Here is a 19,073-nt window from a genome sequence, read left to right as displayed (position 1 = left end):
GCCGCTGTTGCCACGGGAGACAGCCGCAGGGAGGCGGAAGGAGCCCAGGACCAGCCGGCGCCGAGGCGTGGCGCAGGCACGATGGCGGCCATGGTGGTCTCGGAGCCCGGGTCTCGGAGCTGGTCCTTGTGTCCCGAGGTGCCATCCGCCACCTTCTTCACCGCGCTGCTCTCGCTGCTGGTGTCCGGGCCCCGCCTGTTCCTGCTGCAGCCGCCCCTGGCGCCCTCGGGCCTCTCGCTGCGGTCCGAGGCCCTGCGCAACTGGCAAGGTGAGCAAGCAGGGGCGGGGCCGGGCCGCGGGGCCAGCCCTCTTCCTCCCACCGCTCTCGGCGCTCCCAGTGCCCGAGCCGCGGGCTACACCTCCGGCCACTCCATCCGCAGCGTCATTCTCCCCATCCTGAGAACCGGTCCCGTATCCCGCGTCGTTGTCCCTCCAGAGTCCCATCTTCCCATTACTCCATCTGTAGTCCTAACCGACCCGAATTTGTTCCCTACCCTGGCGCCACCGGCCTGGTTAAGGCCCCACACGCATTCGCTAGCAAACCGGCTTCGTTCACCCATTGCTCGCTCTCCGAGGAGAAGGATTGTTTCCTCTCCCTGTCCCGTCGCAGACACACCTCCTAACCTCCCCACTGGCAAAAAATGTCTCTCTCGCCTTCATCAGGACACTTAAGCATCCTCTGTGGCCACCCTCTATAAGCCTCCTGGCCTCTTTGGGGTTTAGAATGTCTTCTGCTTACTTGCGTGTATCTTAATCCTGACTCCCTACTCCCAGCTCATGGGAGGGGGGGAGGCATCTTGTGCCTTGGGAAAGGTGTTTGTTTTCTCTAGGTGATTGAATATGAACATCCGCTCATGAGAGACATTCGTAGTCTTTGTCTCTTCCCCGTTCTTTTCTGGGGAGGAAAATGGGAAATTTGTATAGCTTTTGTTGTTTTGCAAAGCACACACTCATGAGCTTTAATCTCCATCCTGTGACGTAGGCTTTATTATTCCCCATTATTTAGGTGAAACAGGCGTCAGTAGGGAACCGCAGAGCTATTAAGTCTTGCAATTGAGACAGGAACACGGGTTTTTTATTGTATGATGTTTGGGAACTGGAGCCTTGGGGGTGTATTATGATACCCAAATCATATAGAGTAACTTCTAGAATCTTCACATTTATACTTGGAATTTCAGTTTATACTTGGAATGGTTTCAACAAATCATAAAGTACTCATCAGATCATGAAATTTTATAGAGATGGCCTGAGGTATATGGTTGCCTCCCTGTTCAAATCAAAAACTGTTCCCCACCACCACCCTGGATACACAGAGCGCATCCTCAGAGATATTTAAGATGTCAGTGTAAACCGAGCTCCCCCTTTTTCCCTTTAGCTCACAGCTTCTCTGAGTGTGGGGTTCATGGGCATGTGAGTATCTGACAGATAAGAGACCTTTGAAGTCCTCAGATGTAATGCTATCATTTTAAATGAAGAAACCGAAGCTCGCAGGGCCCATGACTTGACTGAGCTTCCGCCAGCCTGGACATGACCGAGCCAAGATTCCACTTCAAGCCTTTAGGCCTCCAAGGTTCAGTATTACTACTACCTCACCAGTCCCCTCCTTCACTTTAGTGTGGGGGGACTGGGGGGACATAAAGGTACATAAGAAGTGACTGCTTTTAGAAAAATAGGAGTAGTATTCTTTGCTGTCTTACTGCCATAAAGCATTGCTCTACCTGTAAGGTTGGGTACACACTTTGAAGAAAGATGTCTGAGTTCTATATTTTATTAGTGATAGTTTTATAATCGTTGCAGGTGCAAAATAATTCATGGTCCCTTTTTTCTTCTCTGAACAGCCACTATGGAAGGAGAGGTCAGGATTACAGCCGAGGAGACTGGCACACAGAGTGTTAAGTGATACCCACTCAATCCACCCTGAAGCTGTTACAATTAATTAACCCTCAAACTGCCCGGTGAGATAGGTCAGTATTAAAACCTAAAATAAAAAATTAAAAAGGATTATGAAGCACGTTAACAAATTCCAAGACCATCCCATGCTAAAAAATGTCATTTTTTTTCCCCCCCACTTGGAAGCCAGTCACAGACTTGCTCCAGGTCTGGGGAAGAGCAAGGGCTGGATGTCACACTTCTGCTTTGAGCCTTGGGTCCTTCAGTGCTGTCTCCCACTGCCTTTCATGGCTCCTGGCTGATTTGCTCTGGTGCTGACAGCCTGCCACTCCCCCTTCCCGAGGTGGGTTGTAGCCTGGCTTTCCCTCCGGTGGAGCCCCTCGCGGTCAAGCCTCTAACCCTGCCTGTCCCCTCTGCAGTTTACAGGCTGGTGACGTACATCTTTGTCTACGAGAATCCAATCTCCCTGCTCTGCGGTGCCATCATCATCTGGCGCTTTGCTGGCAATTTCGAGAGAACCGTGGGCACCGTCCGCCATTGCTTCTTCACCGTGATCTTCGCCATCTTCTCTGCTATCATCTTCCTGTCGTTTGAAGCCGTGTCATCGCTTTCGAAGCTGGGGGAGGTGGAGGATGCCAGAGGCTTCACCCCAGTGGCTTTTGCCATGCTGGGCGTCAACTCTGTCCGCTCTCGGATGAGGAGGGCCCTGGTCTTCGGCATGGTTGTGCCCTCGATGCTGGTGCCGTGGCTCCTGCTCTGTGCCTCCTGGCTCATTCCCCAGACCTCCTTCCTCAGTAATGTCTGCGGACTTGGGATTGGGCTGACATGTATCCTTCGTGGAAGGGAACTGTAGGGTGGTGACATGGCAAGCGGTGAACCACCGTGGAGGGTCTGGGCGGAGGGCGGAGGTAGAGCCGTGGGCTCAGGTGTAGGTAATCCAGGTTTGAACTTCAGCTTTGAAACCCATGTGGTCTTGGGCCGGTCACTTCCCTTCTCTGGGCCAGAATTTTGCCGCCTGGAAAGTGTCAACATAGCTAGCTTTCTTTTCATGCCAGCGTAGCATTGCCAGTTAGTGAAATATTCTGACTTGAGGTTTTTTCTTCCTTGTAAATGGAGGCATAAACCCTACGTTTGGCTAGTTATGACTTGAGTTTTCGTGGGAAGAATCTGAGATACCCATGAGCTGGAGATGTTCCATGAAAGGAATAGGAAATAGGTTTGTTTGGGTTGGGTTGGGTTGGGTTTAGTCTTTTTGTCAGAAGAAACAGTGTTTAAAATTTATTTTTTTTTTTTTTATTTTTTTTTTTTTTTTTTTTTTTTTTCAACGTTTATTTATTTTTGGGACAGAGAGAGACAGAGCATGAACGGGGGAGGGGCAGAGAGAGAGGGAGACACAGAATCGGAAACAGGCTCCAGGCTCTGAGCCATCAGCCCAGAGCCCGACGCGGGGCTCGAACTCACGGAGTGCGAGATCGTGACCTGGCTGAAGTCGGACGCTTAACCGACTGCGCCACCCAGGCGCCCCTAAAATTTATTTTTAATGTTCATTTTTGAGAGGGAGAGAGCTCTTTCTCTCTGCATGCATGTCATGGAGGGGCAGAGAGAAAGACATACGCGCGCGCGCGCGCGCGCGCGCGCACACACACACACACACACACACACACACACACACACACACACACACACACAGAATCCAAAGCAGGCTCCAGGCTCCAAGCTGTCAGCACAGAGTTTGACACGGGGCTCGAACTCGTGAACCATGAGATCATGACCTGAGCCGAAGTTGGATGCTTAACTGACTGAGCCATCCAGGCACCCCCAGTAGAAAATGTTTTAAAGATAGGCAGGGTCCTATGGGTGGTTAAAAACTTAGGATAAGCCTTACAACCCTTGTATAAATATTCTGGCCATTGCAGGGGTGGGGGGGGAGGGGCATTCTAAAATACAATGTGGGTTACCTTTCTTTATTGTTTAAAAAAACATTTTTTGGGGTGCCTGGGTGGCTCAGTCGGTTAAGCGTCCGACTTCGGCTCAGGTCATGATCTCACGGTCCGTGAGTTCGAGCCCTGCGTCGGGCTCTGTGCTGACAGCTCAGAGCCTGGAGCCTGTTTCAGATTCTGTGTCTCCCTCTCTCTGACCCTCCCCTGTTCATGCTCTGTCTCTCTCTGTCTCAAAAATAAACAAACGTTAAAAAAAAAAAAATTAAAAAAAACAAAACAAAACATTTTTTTAAGTGATCTCTATGCCCATCCTGAGGCTTGAACTCACAGTCCCGAGATCAAGAGTCTCATGCTCTACCAGCTGAGGCGCCAGGTGCCTCCAGGGGGTCACTTTCTTCAACATTAGAAATGGTTAGTGTTGGAGGTTGAATAAGGTACATTCTTAAAATATTTTTCTTTTCTTTCAGTTTATTTTAAGAGCAAGAGAGTGCTTGAGCAGGGGAGGGACAGAGAGAGAGGGAGAGAGAATCCCAAGCAGCACAGAGCCTGACACGGGGCTCGAACTCATGAACCGTGAGATCATGACCTAAGCCAAAATCAAGGGTGGTTTGCTTAACCCCCTAAGCCACCCAGGCACCCTCTAAAATCTCTTTCAATGCGTGATTCTATAAGCTATTAGGGTAGGTAAATATACATTGATCACATAGTTCTTATTTATCTTATTTTAAAAATTTAATTCATTTATTTTGAACCTTTTTTTAATTAAAAAAATGTTTTTAATGTTTATTTATTTTTGAGAGAGAGAGAGAGAGAACGCAAGCAGGGGAGGGGCAGAGAGAGAGGGAGACACAGTATCCAAAGCAGGCTCCAGGCTCTAAGCTGTCAGCACAGAGCCTGACATGGGGCTCGAACCCATGAACCATGAGATATGACCCGAGCTGAAGTTGGAGGTTTAACCAACTGAGCTACCAGGCGCCCCAGACCTTTTTTTCTAATATGAAAATTTAAAGCTATAAACTCTTCTGTAAGCACTGCTTTAGCTGCATCCCACGAATTTTGATGTTGTCTTTTCATTTTTAATGGGTTAAAAGTATTTTGTAATTTTCCTTAGGATTTTTTCGTAGACCCAAGGGTTATTTACAAGTGAGTTGCTTAATTTCTACATTTTTGGTGCTTTTTCACATTTCTTTTTGTTGATGATTTCTAATTTCCTTTCAAAAGGTCAGAGCGCATTCTTTTGCAGATTGTAGTCCTTTTAAATTATTTTCTGGCTCAGCATTTGATATATCTTGGTGAACGTTCTGTGTGTAAGAAGAATGTGCATTCTGCGGTTGGTGTAGTGTTCCATTTATGTCCGTTAGGTCAAGGTTTTGATCTTATTCTAGCCTTCTATACACTTGCACTTGTTCTGTCAGTTACTGAAAGGGGACTGTTGAAATCTCCAACTAAAGTTGTGGATTTATCTATTTTTTCCTTGGAATTCTTGTCAGTTTTTGCTTCAAGTGTATCGAAGGTCTTATTGGATGCATACATATCTCGGATTGTTATGTCATCTTGATGAATTCACCCTTTATCATTGTGAAATGGACGATTTTAGTCTCTGGTAATATTCTTTGTTCCAGAGTCTTTGTTAGCTGATATTACTATGTAATTCTACCTTTCTTTCTTAAAATTAGGACTTATAGGGTATATATATATTTCCATCTTTACAGATCTTTTTTAATGTTTATGTATTTTCAAGAAAGAGAGCGAGAGCACAAGTGGGGGAGGGGCAAAGAGCGAGGGAGACAGGATCTGAAGTGAGCTCCACACTGTCAGTGCAGAGCCAGTGTGGGACTCGAGCTCACAACCTGAACCAAAACCAAAAGGTGGACATTTCACTGACTGAGCCACCCAGGCACCCCTCCATCTTTATAGTTGTTTTTTTTTTTAATTTTTTTTTTTCAACGTTTATTTATTTTTGGGACAGAGAGAGACAGAGCATGAACGGGGGAAGGGCAGAGAGAGAGGGAGACACAGAATCGGAAGCAGGCTCCAGGCTCTGAGCCATCAGCCCAGAGCCCGACACGGGGCTCGAACTCACGGACCGCGAGATCGTGACCTGGCTGAAGTCGGACGCTTAACCGACTACACCACCCAGGCGCCCCATATAGTTTTAATATGTTTGTGTCTTTAATTTTTTTTTTAATGTTTATTTACCTATTTTAGGAAATAGAGATAATGAGCGGGAGGGGGGAGTAGAGAGGGAGGGAGGAGAGAGAGGGAGACAGAGAATCTCAAGCAGGCTCCACGCTGTCAGCACAGAGCCCAACGCGGGGCTCAAACCCACACACCGTGAGATCATGACCTGAGCCAAAACCAAGAGTTGGGCGCTTAACCAACTGAGCCACCCAGGTGCCCCTGTGTCTTTAAATTTAACACATATTTCTTGGGGTGCCTGGGTGGCTCAGTTGGTTAAGCACCCAACTGTTTAAAACAAACTCTTTTTTTTAAGTTTATTTATTTTGAGAGAGACAGTGCAAGCAGGAGAGGAGCAAAGAAAGAGGAAGACAGAATCCCAAGCAGGCTCTGTATTGTCAGCACAGAGCCCATGCAGTGCTCAAACTCAGCCAACTGTGAGATCATGACCTGAGCTGAAATCAAGAGTTGGACGCTTGACTGACTGAGCCATCCAGGTGCCCCATATACCCAACTCTTTGATTTTGATTCGGGTTATGATCTCATGTTGCTCATGGTTCATGGGATCCAGCCCCGTGTTGGGCTCTGTGCTGATAGCACAGAGACTGCTTGGGATTTTGGGATTCTCTCTCTCTCTCTCTCTCTCTCTCTCTCTCTCTCTCCCTCCCTCCCTCCCTCCCTCCCTCCCATCCATGCTCTCTTTCAAAATAAATAAACATTAAAAAAAATAAAAATAAAACATGTTTCTTGTAGATAGCATATAGTTGGTTCTCCAGTCTATCTCTGCCTTTTAAATGGTACATTTAGCTCATGTGCATTTAGTATAATTATTGATATGGTTGGGGTTAAGTCTGCCTGCTTGCTTTTTGTTTTTTCTTTGTCCCAAATGTTCTTCGTGCCTTTTTTTCCCTCTTTTCCTGACTTCAACAGAATATTTTTTTTGGTATCTCATATTTAAAGATTGACTCTTACGGGTTTGCTGTGTTTGCTATTAACTATACCTCTTTGTCTTATTTTTTTGTGGTTGCTGTAGAGTTTACAATATACATTTTTAATTTATCACAGACTACTTACAGATTATATACCACGTTGTAACTGAAGAATCTCACAGAATTGTGTTTCTGTTTTCCTTCTTTTCATTCTTTGTGTTGTTATTGTCCTATATTTTATTTCTACTGTTGTCGTACGTGTTATAAACTTCACAATACATTGCTATTACTGTAAAAAAATTTTTTTAAGATGTGCATTTTTTAATGTTTGTTTATTTTTGAGAGAGATAGAGTGCAAGCAGGGGAGGGGCAGAGAGAGAGGGAGACACAGAATCTGAAGCAGCCTCCAGCTCTGAGCTGTCAACACAGAGCCCAACGCAGGTCTTGAACTCATGAACCATGAGATCGTGACCTGAGCTAAAGTTGGACGCTTAACCAACTGAGCCACCCAGATACCCCTGCATTGCTATTACTTTTGTTTCAAACAGTCAGTTATATATTTTTTAATTTAAAAAAGCAGCGTTTACCCACATACTTGCCATTTCTAATTCTCTTCATTCTTTTGTGTGACTCCAAGTTTCCATCTGGTATCATTTTTCTTTTGCCTGAAGAACCTCCCTTCATACCCGTACCCCCCAGTAGGTACGCTGGTGACAAATTCTCTCAGCATTCAGTGCTCTGAAAGTGCCTTTATTTCACCACATGCAGAATTCTGGCCTTCTCTGATCTTCTTTCACTTTTAAAGATGTCATTGCATTACTCCTGGCTTATATTCTTTTATCATGAGGAGGCAGTAATCATTTTTATTGTTTTCCCTGTATAATTCGTTGTTTTCCTCTGGCTTCTTTCACAGTTTTTTATCATTGGTTTTCAGCTGTTTAATTATCATGTACCTTTGGAGTGATTTTCTTTGTTTCCCTCGCTTGTAGTTGGTCATTGGATGTTGGATCTGTGAGTTTACAGTTTTCATACAAGTCTAAAAAAATTATCCTCATTATGTCTGCAAGCATTTTTTTCTCTTCTACTTTCCCCACTTCTTCCAGGGTGCCAATTAAACATATGTTAGACTACTTAGTATTGTTCAGTGGGTCCCTGAGGCTCTGTTTATTTTGTATTTTTTTTTAGCTTTCTTCCCCCTCTCCATTTCAGTTTGGATAATTTCTATTCCATTGCCTTCCAGCTGGGTGATCTCTTTTTCTTCAGTGTGTGCCCAGCTGTTAAACCCATCTGCTTGGGTTTTTTTCCCCCTCATGTTGTATATTTCAGCTCAGGAGGTTCTTTTTTTTATACATATATAGTTTTCATTTCCATATTGGGATTCTTCATCTGTTCCTTCATTGTGTTTTCCTTTAAACCCTTCATATACTTCCATATAGTAGCTGTTTGTAAAATAGCTATTTATAGTAGCTATTTTAAAACATTTTGTCTGTTAACACCATCATGTCTGTCATTTCTGGATCTGTTTTTGACAGATTTTCCTGCTGATAATGGACCCACTTTCTTGCTTCTTCATGCGTCTCGTAATCTTTTAGTTTATACTAGACACTGCGAATGCTGTGGTATCCGGGGCCGAGTTGTGGTTTTTTTTCTTTTTTTTAACAAGTGTTGATTTTTTTCCTGATAGGCAGTTCATTTATTTGGCAAGGCATTACCTTTTTGGAAGTCTCGTCTGAATGCCCTGGTGTCAGCGAGGTCTGTTTCCCCTGTGTGGTTAGAACTTGAGCATGTCCCTGCCCCCTGTGAGCTCCCAGTTGTTAAGCGAACAGCTCCCGGGTAGTTGTTCCCTCAGTAGCTCAGTAGCTGTTCTTTGCCTGGCTTGAGGCGTCTTGGCCTGTGGGTGTGCACATGGGCATTCAGCTAAAGAAAAAAAAGAAAAAAAAAAAGCTCTTCTCTGCTTGGATTCCCCTTCGGATGCTGTAGTTTGGAAAGTGCCTCCAGGCTGAAAGCCAGTTCCATCTTGAGGCTCACTTAATTGTTTCCCTTTTCGTAGGTATCACAGTCTGGCAGTGTTCGCCGCTCAAAGTCTGAAGGCAAGTGTGTAAAATGTTGTATCCTGGCTCACAGTTATCTATGGTGGGAGGACCAGTCTGGCATTGGGACTTCAGCAGAGTCAGAGGCAGAACAGACCTTTGAGGTCATTCTGAAGTCATCAGCCGCGACAACTTTGAACTCCTTCACAGCATCGGTTAATGCTGGAACTCAGCATTTGGAGATGTACTCCTCCCTGAAAGAATTTAGTAACACACAGGGGGCATTTTTGGTTGTCACAAACACTAGGTGCTACTGCCCCTTAGTCGCCGGTGGCCGGAGCTGCCGAGGGAAACAGTCGAGCCCCACAAAGAACTGTCTTGCTCACATTCCAGCGAGGAGCGTTGGCTTGAGGAACATTCTCGGTGCTTCCTTACAGCCTTCCCTCCATCCCCACCCTCTCCCAGCTACTGCTGCTCCCCACTTAGGGTTCAGCATGCATGTCCCTTCCTAGAGAAAGTCGTCTTGATCTCCCTAGACTAGCTTAGGGTCCCCGGCCTGGTCTTCCGGATAATCCCTTTCTTATCCCTACTGACCCTACCCTAGTGACTTACCCCTTGCCTGGCACTCCTCATTTCTTAGTTCCTGGAAGTAACAGATGTTCAGTAAACATTTGCCAAAAAGATGGATGGGTGGACAGACGGACAAAAGCTGAATCTTTATGACTGCCTAGGCAGTGGTGGGTTGACACGGGCCAGACGGCCAGAGCGCCGTCACACCACTTGTTTGGGGCGGTGACAGTGTGGGGGAAATTGCTGCCGAAGAGGCCCACGTGAAGCTCACTTGGTCACGTTGAGGCAAGGTGCCTTCTGTTTGGGGACAAAGTACAAGATGTCAGTCCTCCCCGAGGGTGCTGGGACAGCCTCCTGCCTCATCCCACTGCAGGCACAGAGGCGTGTGCCAGCTTGACGGGTTGCAGGAATGACAGGGCCCAAGGGATGGGCTGGGTGCGGTGTCGGCACCGATCGGCCCCCCCACCCCCACCCCCTGCCTCCCCCGACGGTTGGTTCATGTTCCCTCTGAGGTGCAGGGAATAGAAACTCAACTCTTGGTTTCCCCGGAGCTCAGGCTGGTGGCAGAATGAGCGCTAATCCCCCTGCAGAATAAACGTGGGAACCTGTACTCTGTGAGGAGTGTCCGGCCCGCCTCCCTCGAGCTGCCTCCAATTTCACTTAATATGTCGACCTCAGATGGCCTCACCTACTGCTACTCCATCGACCTCTCAGAGCGAGTAGCCCTGAAGCTCGACCAGAAGTTCCCCTTCAGCCTGATGAGGAGGATTTCGGTGTTCAAGTACATCTCGGGCTCTTCAGCCGAAAGAAGGGCAGCCCACAGCCGGAAGTAAGTTACAGAATTCTTGGAGCTTATTCTTGAAGCAATTCCAGGGCTTGTAGAGAGAGTGTGGCTGGCTCAGTATCATGGGAGAAAGGACCAGGGTGTGGGCAGGTCCGGGCCCAGAACGCGCATGCACAAATGTCGTCCGAGCACTCGGGACTCTGGCCAGCCGGAATGGGAAAAGCCTTCATACGTCATTCTGACTGACTTGTGACAGACTGTGGGAGGGAGTGGCCCCATCTAGCGTTGTCACCAGCCCTCCGCGCCGACGAGCACCCTGCACAGGTCCAGCCGGGCCCTGGCAGGGAGCCCTGGTAAGAAGCAGACCGTCCACACACAGCTGACGAGGTGGCTTGGACGTGAAACAGCACAGGGCCTGAGAGGCAGAGTTTTCTTGGCCACCCGGCAGGAGGTGAGGTTTCCAGTCTTCTGGTCCAGGCTCACTCCACGGAAGGTGCCAGGCAAGCCGCCCCGGCCCATGTAGTCTCACTCCTTCCTACCAGAGAAGAGGACCAAGGAGTTCGAGAGTCTTTCTCTAGGTGTCAGGGGGATAGGAGAGCCCAGTCTCGAACTAAGGTCGCTTCTTCCGGGCCCAATTCACCCCCTTTCCACTGTTCCCCACTTCTGGCCTGTGGCTGCCTCCATGCTTAGACTTTACCACGTAGGAAGTTTTCTTTCCTTCAGTGGCCTCCCCAAAGGAAACGACTCACTGTGAAGTTCAGATGCTTTGCCAACGGCCCTTTTCTACCTTCAACCAGCTGTGGAATAGCTTCTGCGCTCTGGGCCGACCTAGATGCAGGGTTTCGGTTGACTTGGAAGCTGCTCTTTGTAGCTGATTTCAGGAGGTGGATGCCCCTGGCCTTCACCAGCTCAGGGCCCTTTGGCCATTTCCTAAAAAAAGGGGACATTGGCAGGGGAGGGCACTGCTGGGGAGTACTGGGAAAACTAGAAATGCGCATGCACCCAGTTTGCTTCAGGCAGGTGATCCCTGGGGTCTAAATGTGGGGGAGAGTGTTGAAATTTAGGTGTATTGTGCCTTGTAGGCTTTTCATTGTTCTCATAAACTCGAGAGGGGACTTAAGGGGCCTTTGGGTGCAGACTTGCACCCTGTGAGGGAACCCTCCTTTCAGACAGCTGAGGGCGGTCTCCTGGCATGAACTTACACCCCCCTCCCGGCTGGGAGCTCATCATGAATGAGAAAGTTCTCCCAGGCTGAAGCACAGCTGCCTCTCTGTAACTGGGACACTTGGGTGGTACATCTGATTCTGTTTCATCATGGCAGACAGATCCGGGTCAGGGAGGTGATGATCCCCCAGTTCTTTCCGCGTTCCTCACGTGGCATGGCATACGGTTCCTCGTTATCCTGGCCTGGTACAGGCACCCGGGACAGAAAGTGATGTTTCAGATGGCCTGACGGGGACACTGGCATGACAACATGTGTGTTTGTCTTGGCAGTTACGTGGTCTGGACAACTTTGCGTCCTTGGAGGCTCTTGCAGAACTTCTGGTGGCCCAAATCCTCTATATTCTTTTTTTTTTTTTTTTTTAACGTTTTATTTATTTTTGAGACAGTGAGAGAGCATGAACGGGGAGGGTCAGAGAGAGGGAGACACAGAATCTGAAACAGGCTCCAGGCTCTGAGCTGTCAGCACAGGGCCCAACGCGGGGCTCGAACTCACGGACCGAGAGATCATGACCTGAGCTGAAGTCGGCCGCTTAACTGACTGAGCCACCCAGGCGCCCCCCCAAATCTTCTATATTCTTAAGAATCCCAGAAGTGCCATTAAGTGCTTTGTTCCTGTACTTAAACAGCTGATTTGTAAAATCAGGTTCTTCTTAAAAATTTTTTTGATGTTTATTTTTGAGAGAGAGTGTGTGTGCAAGCAGTGCAGGAGCAGAGAGGGAGACAGAATCTGAAGCAGGCTCTAGGCCCCGAGCCGTCAGTACAGAGTCTGATGCAGGGCTCGAACTTACAAACCATGAGATCATGACCTGAGCCAAAGTCACATACTTAACTGACTGAGCCATCCAGGCACCCCATAAAATCAAGTTCTAACTGAAATATCTACAGATTCAGTGCAATCACCCACCACAAACATCAGTGGTATTGGCAATCATTGTCCATATTTGGAACTGCGCCGAAGTTCAGGCTGTGTCTCCATTCGTGGTCCCGGCCACATGGTCTGTGGTGGGGTCTTTAATCTCTGCATGGGCAGCTCCAGACATCTGGCTCGATGGTTCCTGCCGGCCGGGACTTTGAGCTCTGAGTCTTCATTCCTGAAGCCACAGGTAGAAAACCTCACAGCAGACAGGGCCTGGGCCCAAGCCCCGTGTTACCCATTAGAGCCCTCCTGCCCTTCCTCCCTTAGAGGTTGGTCTACTCTCTTTGGGCGCAATTGCTGAGCTGGCCACAGGCACACTGACGGCCGTGATCCGGTCCCACCTTCGTCTCATCTGGGTGGCAAAGTCTGTGAGGCGGTTCCACCTCAGGTGGCCTTAGGAGCTCAGCGTCCCTTCATCCTACAGGCTCACTGCAGGCCTGTGAATGGGCGCTTCCCTCTCAGGGCATTTCCTGACCGGCTGAGATTAACCTTCCTCCCCACTTGGTGCTCAGAGCTAGTTCTAGAAAATGGCCAAAGCATGTTGTCCTATAAAGCGGTACGGAGATCCCAAGCTTTTCTCGTGTACGATGACAGCTGGGGGGCCTTGGCATCACCACGGGAATGACCGTTTTCTCTCTTGTTCCTTTCCAGGCTGAACCCTGTGCCCGGCTCCTACCCCACGCAGAGTGGCCACCCTCACCTGTCCCCGAGCCACCCTGTCGCCCAGATGCAGCATGCCAGTGGCCAGAAACTAGCCCCCTGGCCAGCCTGCGCTCCTGGGCATATGCCCAGCCTGCCTCCATACCAGCCGGCCTCCGGCCTGTGTTACGTACAGAACCATTTTGGCACAACCCCTAACTCCTCCGGTGTCTACCCGGCTACCGCGGGTGCCTCCCTGGGGGTCCAGCCCCCCACCCCTCTCAACTGCCCTGGCACTGTGTATTCTGGGACCCTGGCCGCTCCAGCGGCTGCAGGCTCCAAGGAGTGCTCAAGGGTCCTGATCCCCTGATAGGGAATCTCTAGGGAAGTTCTCTCCCATCTTGGCTTTCTGAAGAAGGTCCTCTCCGAGCTGAGCTAAGATTTTCTTGACAAAAAATTATTTATCAAACACCTCTATGTGCCAGGCTCTGTGTCGAGTATTTTGATATATATCCTATCTCAACCCTGTTCATCCTCACGACAACTTTGTGAAGTGCGATTTAGCGTCACCAGTTTACAGACCCGGAGGGCGAGACGCTCTGCAGTCACGTGAAGTCACGTAGTTTCGTAGTGGCACATCCGGGCTTCTGGGCTCCGGGGCCCCTCCCACCTGCCGCCCTGCCTCCCAGAGAAGGCCTGGGAGGTGAGGGTCGGCAGCGACTGCCAGCCGCCAATCCTAACCCTGCGTTTCCTCCCCTTGTGTGTGGTGCTCTTGGTTCCAGTGCCCGCTTGTCTGTGTCTACTCTTCGGGAGCTCCCAGCTGCCCTGCCGGGCCGTCCCCGGGCCCGTGTAGTATTCCTCCCCTACAGTGGCCCAGCCCCCGCCCCGGCCTTGTTGCCCCAGGGGCGGTGAGGTGGGCCCCGTGAGCCACAGCAGCATGCTGATGGATCCATAGTGTTGATTACCTTTGTATAAAGAAACAGCCTCCAACCTGCCTGTGGTGTGTGGTCTCTTCGTGGTCTGGCCGGGGCCGGAGAGAGCCGAGCTGGGCAGCGGAGGAGGGCGGTGTGACGGCGAAGAGGAGAGGTGGATCTGGGTTGAGCGGGGCAGACGACCTACACGCGGTGGGGGCCCGACGTGGCCGGGGTGTGGGGAGCGGGGGAGGGGCAGCAAAGGTGGTGGGGTAGCCGGAGGCGGAATCGGGCAGCTCGGACAACCCGGAGCTTGGCAATGGCAGGAAGCAGCTGCAGGCTGGGACCGACAAGGAGGGCTGCCTGGCAGGACCTCCTCCGAGGGGTGAGGCGGGCACTGGCTGCACTGGCATCCGAAGCCAGAGGCCTGAGAAGAGGCCAGCTCCCCTGCCCATTGTCTCATGTACCGTCAGGGCTTCCCACGGACTAGATTAGCCAGAACCCACCGGCGAGCAAGCCCAGGAAATGGAGTTTGCAGGGGTCAGTCCCTCTCATGGAAGGCAGGACAAGGACAGGGCTGTGCCTGAGCCCGGAGGCGCCTGCCCAACCTGAGGGCCGTGGCTTCTGATCCATCGGCTGGAGCTCCTCCCGGTGGTCAAGAAAGCACGCCAACTGGCAGGTGTGTTCATAGATTTCACAACGCGTGACCTTCATTTATTCCAGGAGCTGAATGCCCTGCTCTGTGCTGGCTTTTTAATAGGTCCTGGGTATGAGAAGTGGATAAGGCACACCCACAAGTCCACCCAGCCCTGGGGGCCGGGCAGTGACAGGCACACGCTGGGTGGCCTGCCCTGGGTGAGGGGGTGGGGGACAGACTGTGAAGTAGGCTTCACTGGCTGAGCAGTTGGGTGTCTAGACCACAGCTGAGGGTTGTCTGCAAGCATAGAGCGAGTCTGGCAGGGCCCGGCCTGGGGCCTCTGTTCAAGCACCCGGGGCACCGGTCCCACGGTGTCACTCGGTGAGTGCAGTCTTCTTTGTGTCTCTGCAAACCTTTCCCCGACACTCCAGTTCCAGGCCTGTGTCCAGAAGCAGGTACGAGGACCACGTGTTCCCGGTGTGACAGGGCCACATCCCTTGTGTCCGGCTTACTACGTGGACTGGCTGGTCGTCGCTGTGGGGGCTGTGGGGATGATCAGGCTGACGGGCCCTGTCACAGGTCCCTGAGTAGCACGGCCGGAGGGGACTCAGAGGTCGTTCAGTCCCATCACCTCTTCCACTGCAACGTTTGCCAGGAGGCGGCGTGGGTCCAGCAGAACAGCCGGCAGCAGCCCCCAACCCGGCCCCTGTAACAACCGCTGCTCTGAGACGGATTCTGCCAAGTCTGTGTGATCCCTGGGCTTCCGTTGGTCTGGCTGCAGCTCATTTTCTGGGGCCTGGCGGGGATCCCAAGCCCCCTCCCCATTTACCCGTTGAATCTGCCACTAGTGTGTCCCCTGTCCATGAACACTGAGTGTGTGCTAAGTCTCTGGCTGGGACGAGAGACTGAGATAAAGGCGAGTCCACAGGACGCATGGGGCTGGCGCTCAATAAATATTTGCTGAATATCTGGATAGATGAGCAGGTGATCCCTGCCCTTTGGAAGCTCAGGGGTGGGAGGGATGGCCAAATACGGAATTGAAATTCAGCAATGCTTTTCACGCACTCGTTGGGAGGCCCCCTGACCAGCCTGGAGAGCTGGAAACCGGTTGGATGCCAGGCACACACCCTTCCATAGAGAGAGAGGGAAGGAGAGAGGCGTTAACCACGGCTGTCGCGTTCAGCTTCAGAGAAAGCCATTATTCCGTGCTCGATAGAGACTGCTCTTGTCTCCCCAGGCAAGGCAGGACTCACTGCTGCCAGAGAAGCTTCTAGATGTTGTCTAGTTGCCCTGCTTTGTCTGCAGGGGGAGGAGGCCTCTACAAACATCCCCTGGGCTGGGCTCCCCAGGGCTGGGGGTCCAGGAGGGAAAGACTGGCTCCTGTCCTCTGAGGGAATCAGATTCACAGATAGGCCCCACCTTGCGAGGCTTCCTTCTGTCACACACCTGTTCTTTCCTTAGTTCTTCCATGTAGCGAACGCTGAGAGCAACCGCTGGGTTCAGGCCTGTGCTAGGCTCTGGGGACACGAAGATGGAAGAGGACCAGTCCTGCCTTCGATGCGCTCACAGTTGGTTAAAGGAGACCTGCCCAAGGGCAGGGGCCAGGTGGATAGAGGGCGGACAGCCTGAACAAAGACCGGAAGGGGAGAGTCCAGGAGCCGGGAGAGAGGAGGCATGTGAGTATGGGGGCCGGGAGGGTGCATGGGAAAGAAGATGGTTGCAGCAGCCCAAGCTGGAAGTGGTGAGAGTGGCCCGAGGGAGAAACGCAGCCTAGCACACACAGCGTCTTTCTGGGGTTACACAGCTTTCCCACTTGAAGCCTGGTGCTCCTGCCCTGCCCGAAGGTACCTGTTCACTCCCAGCGAGCAGGGTGGAGAGCGGCCCATAGTGGGGTTGGAAGCAGGACAATCCTAGAGGATGAGGTTCCCCCAAGCATGGAATGTGGGGGGAGAGCGGGGGAGGGAGAGCTGGCCTCAGAGTTGGGTGCTGGACTTCGGACTCTTGAGACCCACAGGGGCACCACCCCAGAAGTCCATCCCAGGATGCTTCCCGAGTCTGACCTGCTGGTCCACGCCTGGACAACTGCCAGCTCTGAGAGCGATACCCCAGCCCCGACCTGAAGCCTAGAACCTCAGGGACGTCCGTGCCATCTCCAGAGCTTGGGCCACCTGAGACCTTGCTCCAGGGTCCTGTTTTGAGCCTAGAGCCCCTCCTCCAAGAAATATCTCCAAAGGCTTGCCTGTGCAACCCTGCCCTTGAACCACGGTCAGGTCACATCCTGAGGCTGCCTCCTTAATGGAACCACTTCTCCTGGGGGCCTAGCTACAGCCCCGCCGGGAGCCAATGGCCAGGCGGGCTGCCCACAGAGGTGGCACTGGGACAGTTCAGGCCTCCGTGGTGCACAGGGCAGTTGGCCCGTGTGCGCGCGCACACACACACACGGCTCCTACACAGGAACACATAAACACAGATGTGACATTTTGAACTCACATATCTGGGCTCTCACCACACATCAAGTTCAAACCGGTAGGTACCCACCTGCAAAAACCCATATGTGGTTAAGGCACACACCTACATGTATTCATACCTGTCCGTGCACAGATTCATGTACAAGCTGACCTGTGCACGGGTACGTGCCGTATATACACGCACACATACGTGTTCCTTCGCAGGTGGGGGCCGCCTAATCCTCTCCCTCTCCCCTGCACCTTGCCCAATCTGACCCCAGCCTACCACTCCAATCTTCTCCCCCACCACCTCCCTGCCTTTCCCCCACACACCGTGCTGCTGGCACCGTGTGAACTGATCAGACAGCTGACAGGAAGCATCTTAAAATTGAGCAAAATCTTCAGAAACAGGCATGGCCATTTGTGGCTTGTGATGAGCAGGGTAACAGGAAAGCCCTCTGGGCCCAAACCTCCCCTGCCATGTGCCTGTCACACACTGCCTACAATTCTACCATCAGAGGCCCATTCCTGTGAATTAGGCTCATCAAGGTTCGTCACTGAGGGAACACTGGAGAAGACCGTGAGTCCAGCCCTCACGCTGCACGCAGGAATGTGAGGCCCAGAGAGGGGAATTTATCTGGCTAAGGACACACAGGGACTCCGGTGATGGGGCCAGCACAGAACCCGGGGCTTCTGACTCTTGTCTTTGCTCCACTGTTCTGGTCGCTGGGTAGAGTGGGCTAGGGGACAGCCGGGAGAACAGGTGAGGACTCTCATGTGGCCCAGCTGAGCCCCCTTGAATGCGCCGACTCCAGGAGCCCAGGCACAGAGTCTGGGGCACTGGTGCTCACAGGGCGCCCCGAGATTCTCTTCCATCAGACTCTCCTGTGGAGGGTGGTGGCATTGGTGTGTGGGAGCACTCCACACCCTTCCAGGATGGCTGGGGGTTCTGGGGAGAGACCCCTTCTTCCATCAGGCAGAGCCGGGCCCTGGAGCCAGGACATGCCTAGATGTACCCATTCCAAAGTGCAGTCGGGGATCTCCCTGGGGAGCAGCGAGCAGAGAAGGGCGCCTCCTGAGACTGGATGGGACTGACCTCCGCCCCACCCGTAATCCCATCGCCCTCCCCTTGCGGGGACCAACCCCACCCCCACTCCTGGAGAGAGATTTCAGCAGAGGCTATAAGGGCACAAGAGAAGTGTTCTCTCCCCCAAACCCTGGCCTTGCCCCTTGCCCCGTGCAAGGCCACACCCCCTGTACCCTTGGCAGAGTCCAGGCGTCACCCAGCAAGAAGCAGACCAGGGTGATGAGAGACACCAGTGGCAGCCGCAGGGTGGCCTCACGCAGCACCTGCACACGGGCCCTCAGCAGCCCACCCACTGCCAGGGCGACTGTCCCCCTCTCCCCAGGGACCCAAGTTTCAGCCCCCACCCGTCAGTGCAACAGCCTCCGGGCCCAGCTTCAATCATGCCCAATACCCGGCACCCTTTGGTCAGTGCTATGGGTTGTTGAACTGTGTTCCCCAAAAAGATATGTCAAAATCCTAACCCCAGTCCCTGTGAACGTGACCTTATTTGGAAATAATGTCCTTGCAGATGTCATCCAGTTAAGATGAGGTCCTACTGGAATAAGGTGGGTCCTAAATCCAACACCTGGTGTCCTTTTAAGAGAAGCCCCGTGAATGGGAATGCAAGCTGGTGCAGCCACTCTGGAAAACAGTAGGGAGCTTCCTCAGAAAACTAAAAATAGAACTACTCTACGACCCAGCAATTGCACTACTAGGCATTTATCCACGGGATTCAGGTGTGCTGTTTCGAAGAGACACAGGCACCCCCATGTTTATAGCAGCACTATCGACAATAGCCAAAGTATGGAAAGAACCCAAATGCCCATCGATGGATGAATGGGTAAAGAAGATGTGGTCTATATATACAATGGAGTATTACTCGGGGATCAAAAAGAATGAAATCTTGCCATT

General features: G+C 51.4%; 1 protein-coding gene across 4 annotated transcripts; it reads left to right on the top strand.

Moving 5' to 3' along the window:
* The first annotated feature begins 13 nt into the window (after positions 1–13).
* RHBDD2 (rhomboid domain containing 2) lies at positions 14–14,094 on the top strand. Of its 4 annotated transcripts, XM_045047689.1 has the most exons (6): positions 129–268; positions 1,839–1,964; positions 2,081–2,233; positions 2,310–2,717; positions 10,216–10,366; positions 13,113–14,094. In XM_045047689.1, the coding sequence occupies exons 4-6, from the start codon at positions 2,555–2,557 to the stop codon at positions 13,468–13,470; spliced, it is 672 nt and encodes a 223-aa protein (XP_044903624.1). In that variant the 5' UTR covers positions 129–268; positions 1,839–1,964; positions 2,081–2,233; positions 2,310–2,554; the 3' UTR covers positions 13,471–14,094. The 4 variants fall into 4 exon arrangements, with proteins under 4 accessions (XP_003998595.2, XP_044903624.1, XP_044903622.1 ...); XM_045047687.1 differs by lacking the exon at positions 2,081–2,233; XM_045047688.1 differs by lacking the exon at positions 129–268 and having other exon boundaries at positions 2,077–2,233.
* Positions 14,095–19,073: the final 4,979 nt, after the last annotated feature.

This window comes from Felis catus, chromosome E3, assembly GCF_018350175.1.
Source record: "Felis catus isolate Fca126 chromosome E3, F.catus_Fca126_mat1.0, whole genome shotgun sequence".
Classification (NCBI taxonomy): domain Eukaryota; kingdom Metazoa; phylum Chordata; class Mammalia; order Carnivora; family Felidae; genus Felis; species Felis catus.
Note: the sequence above shows the minus strand (reverse complement) of the source record. Positions and strands in the feature narration are given on the sequence as shown.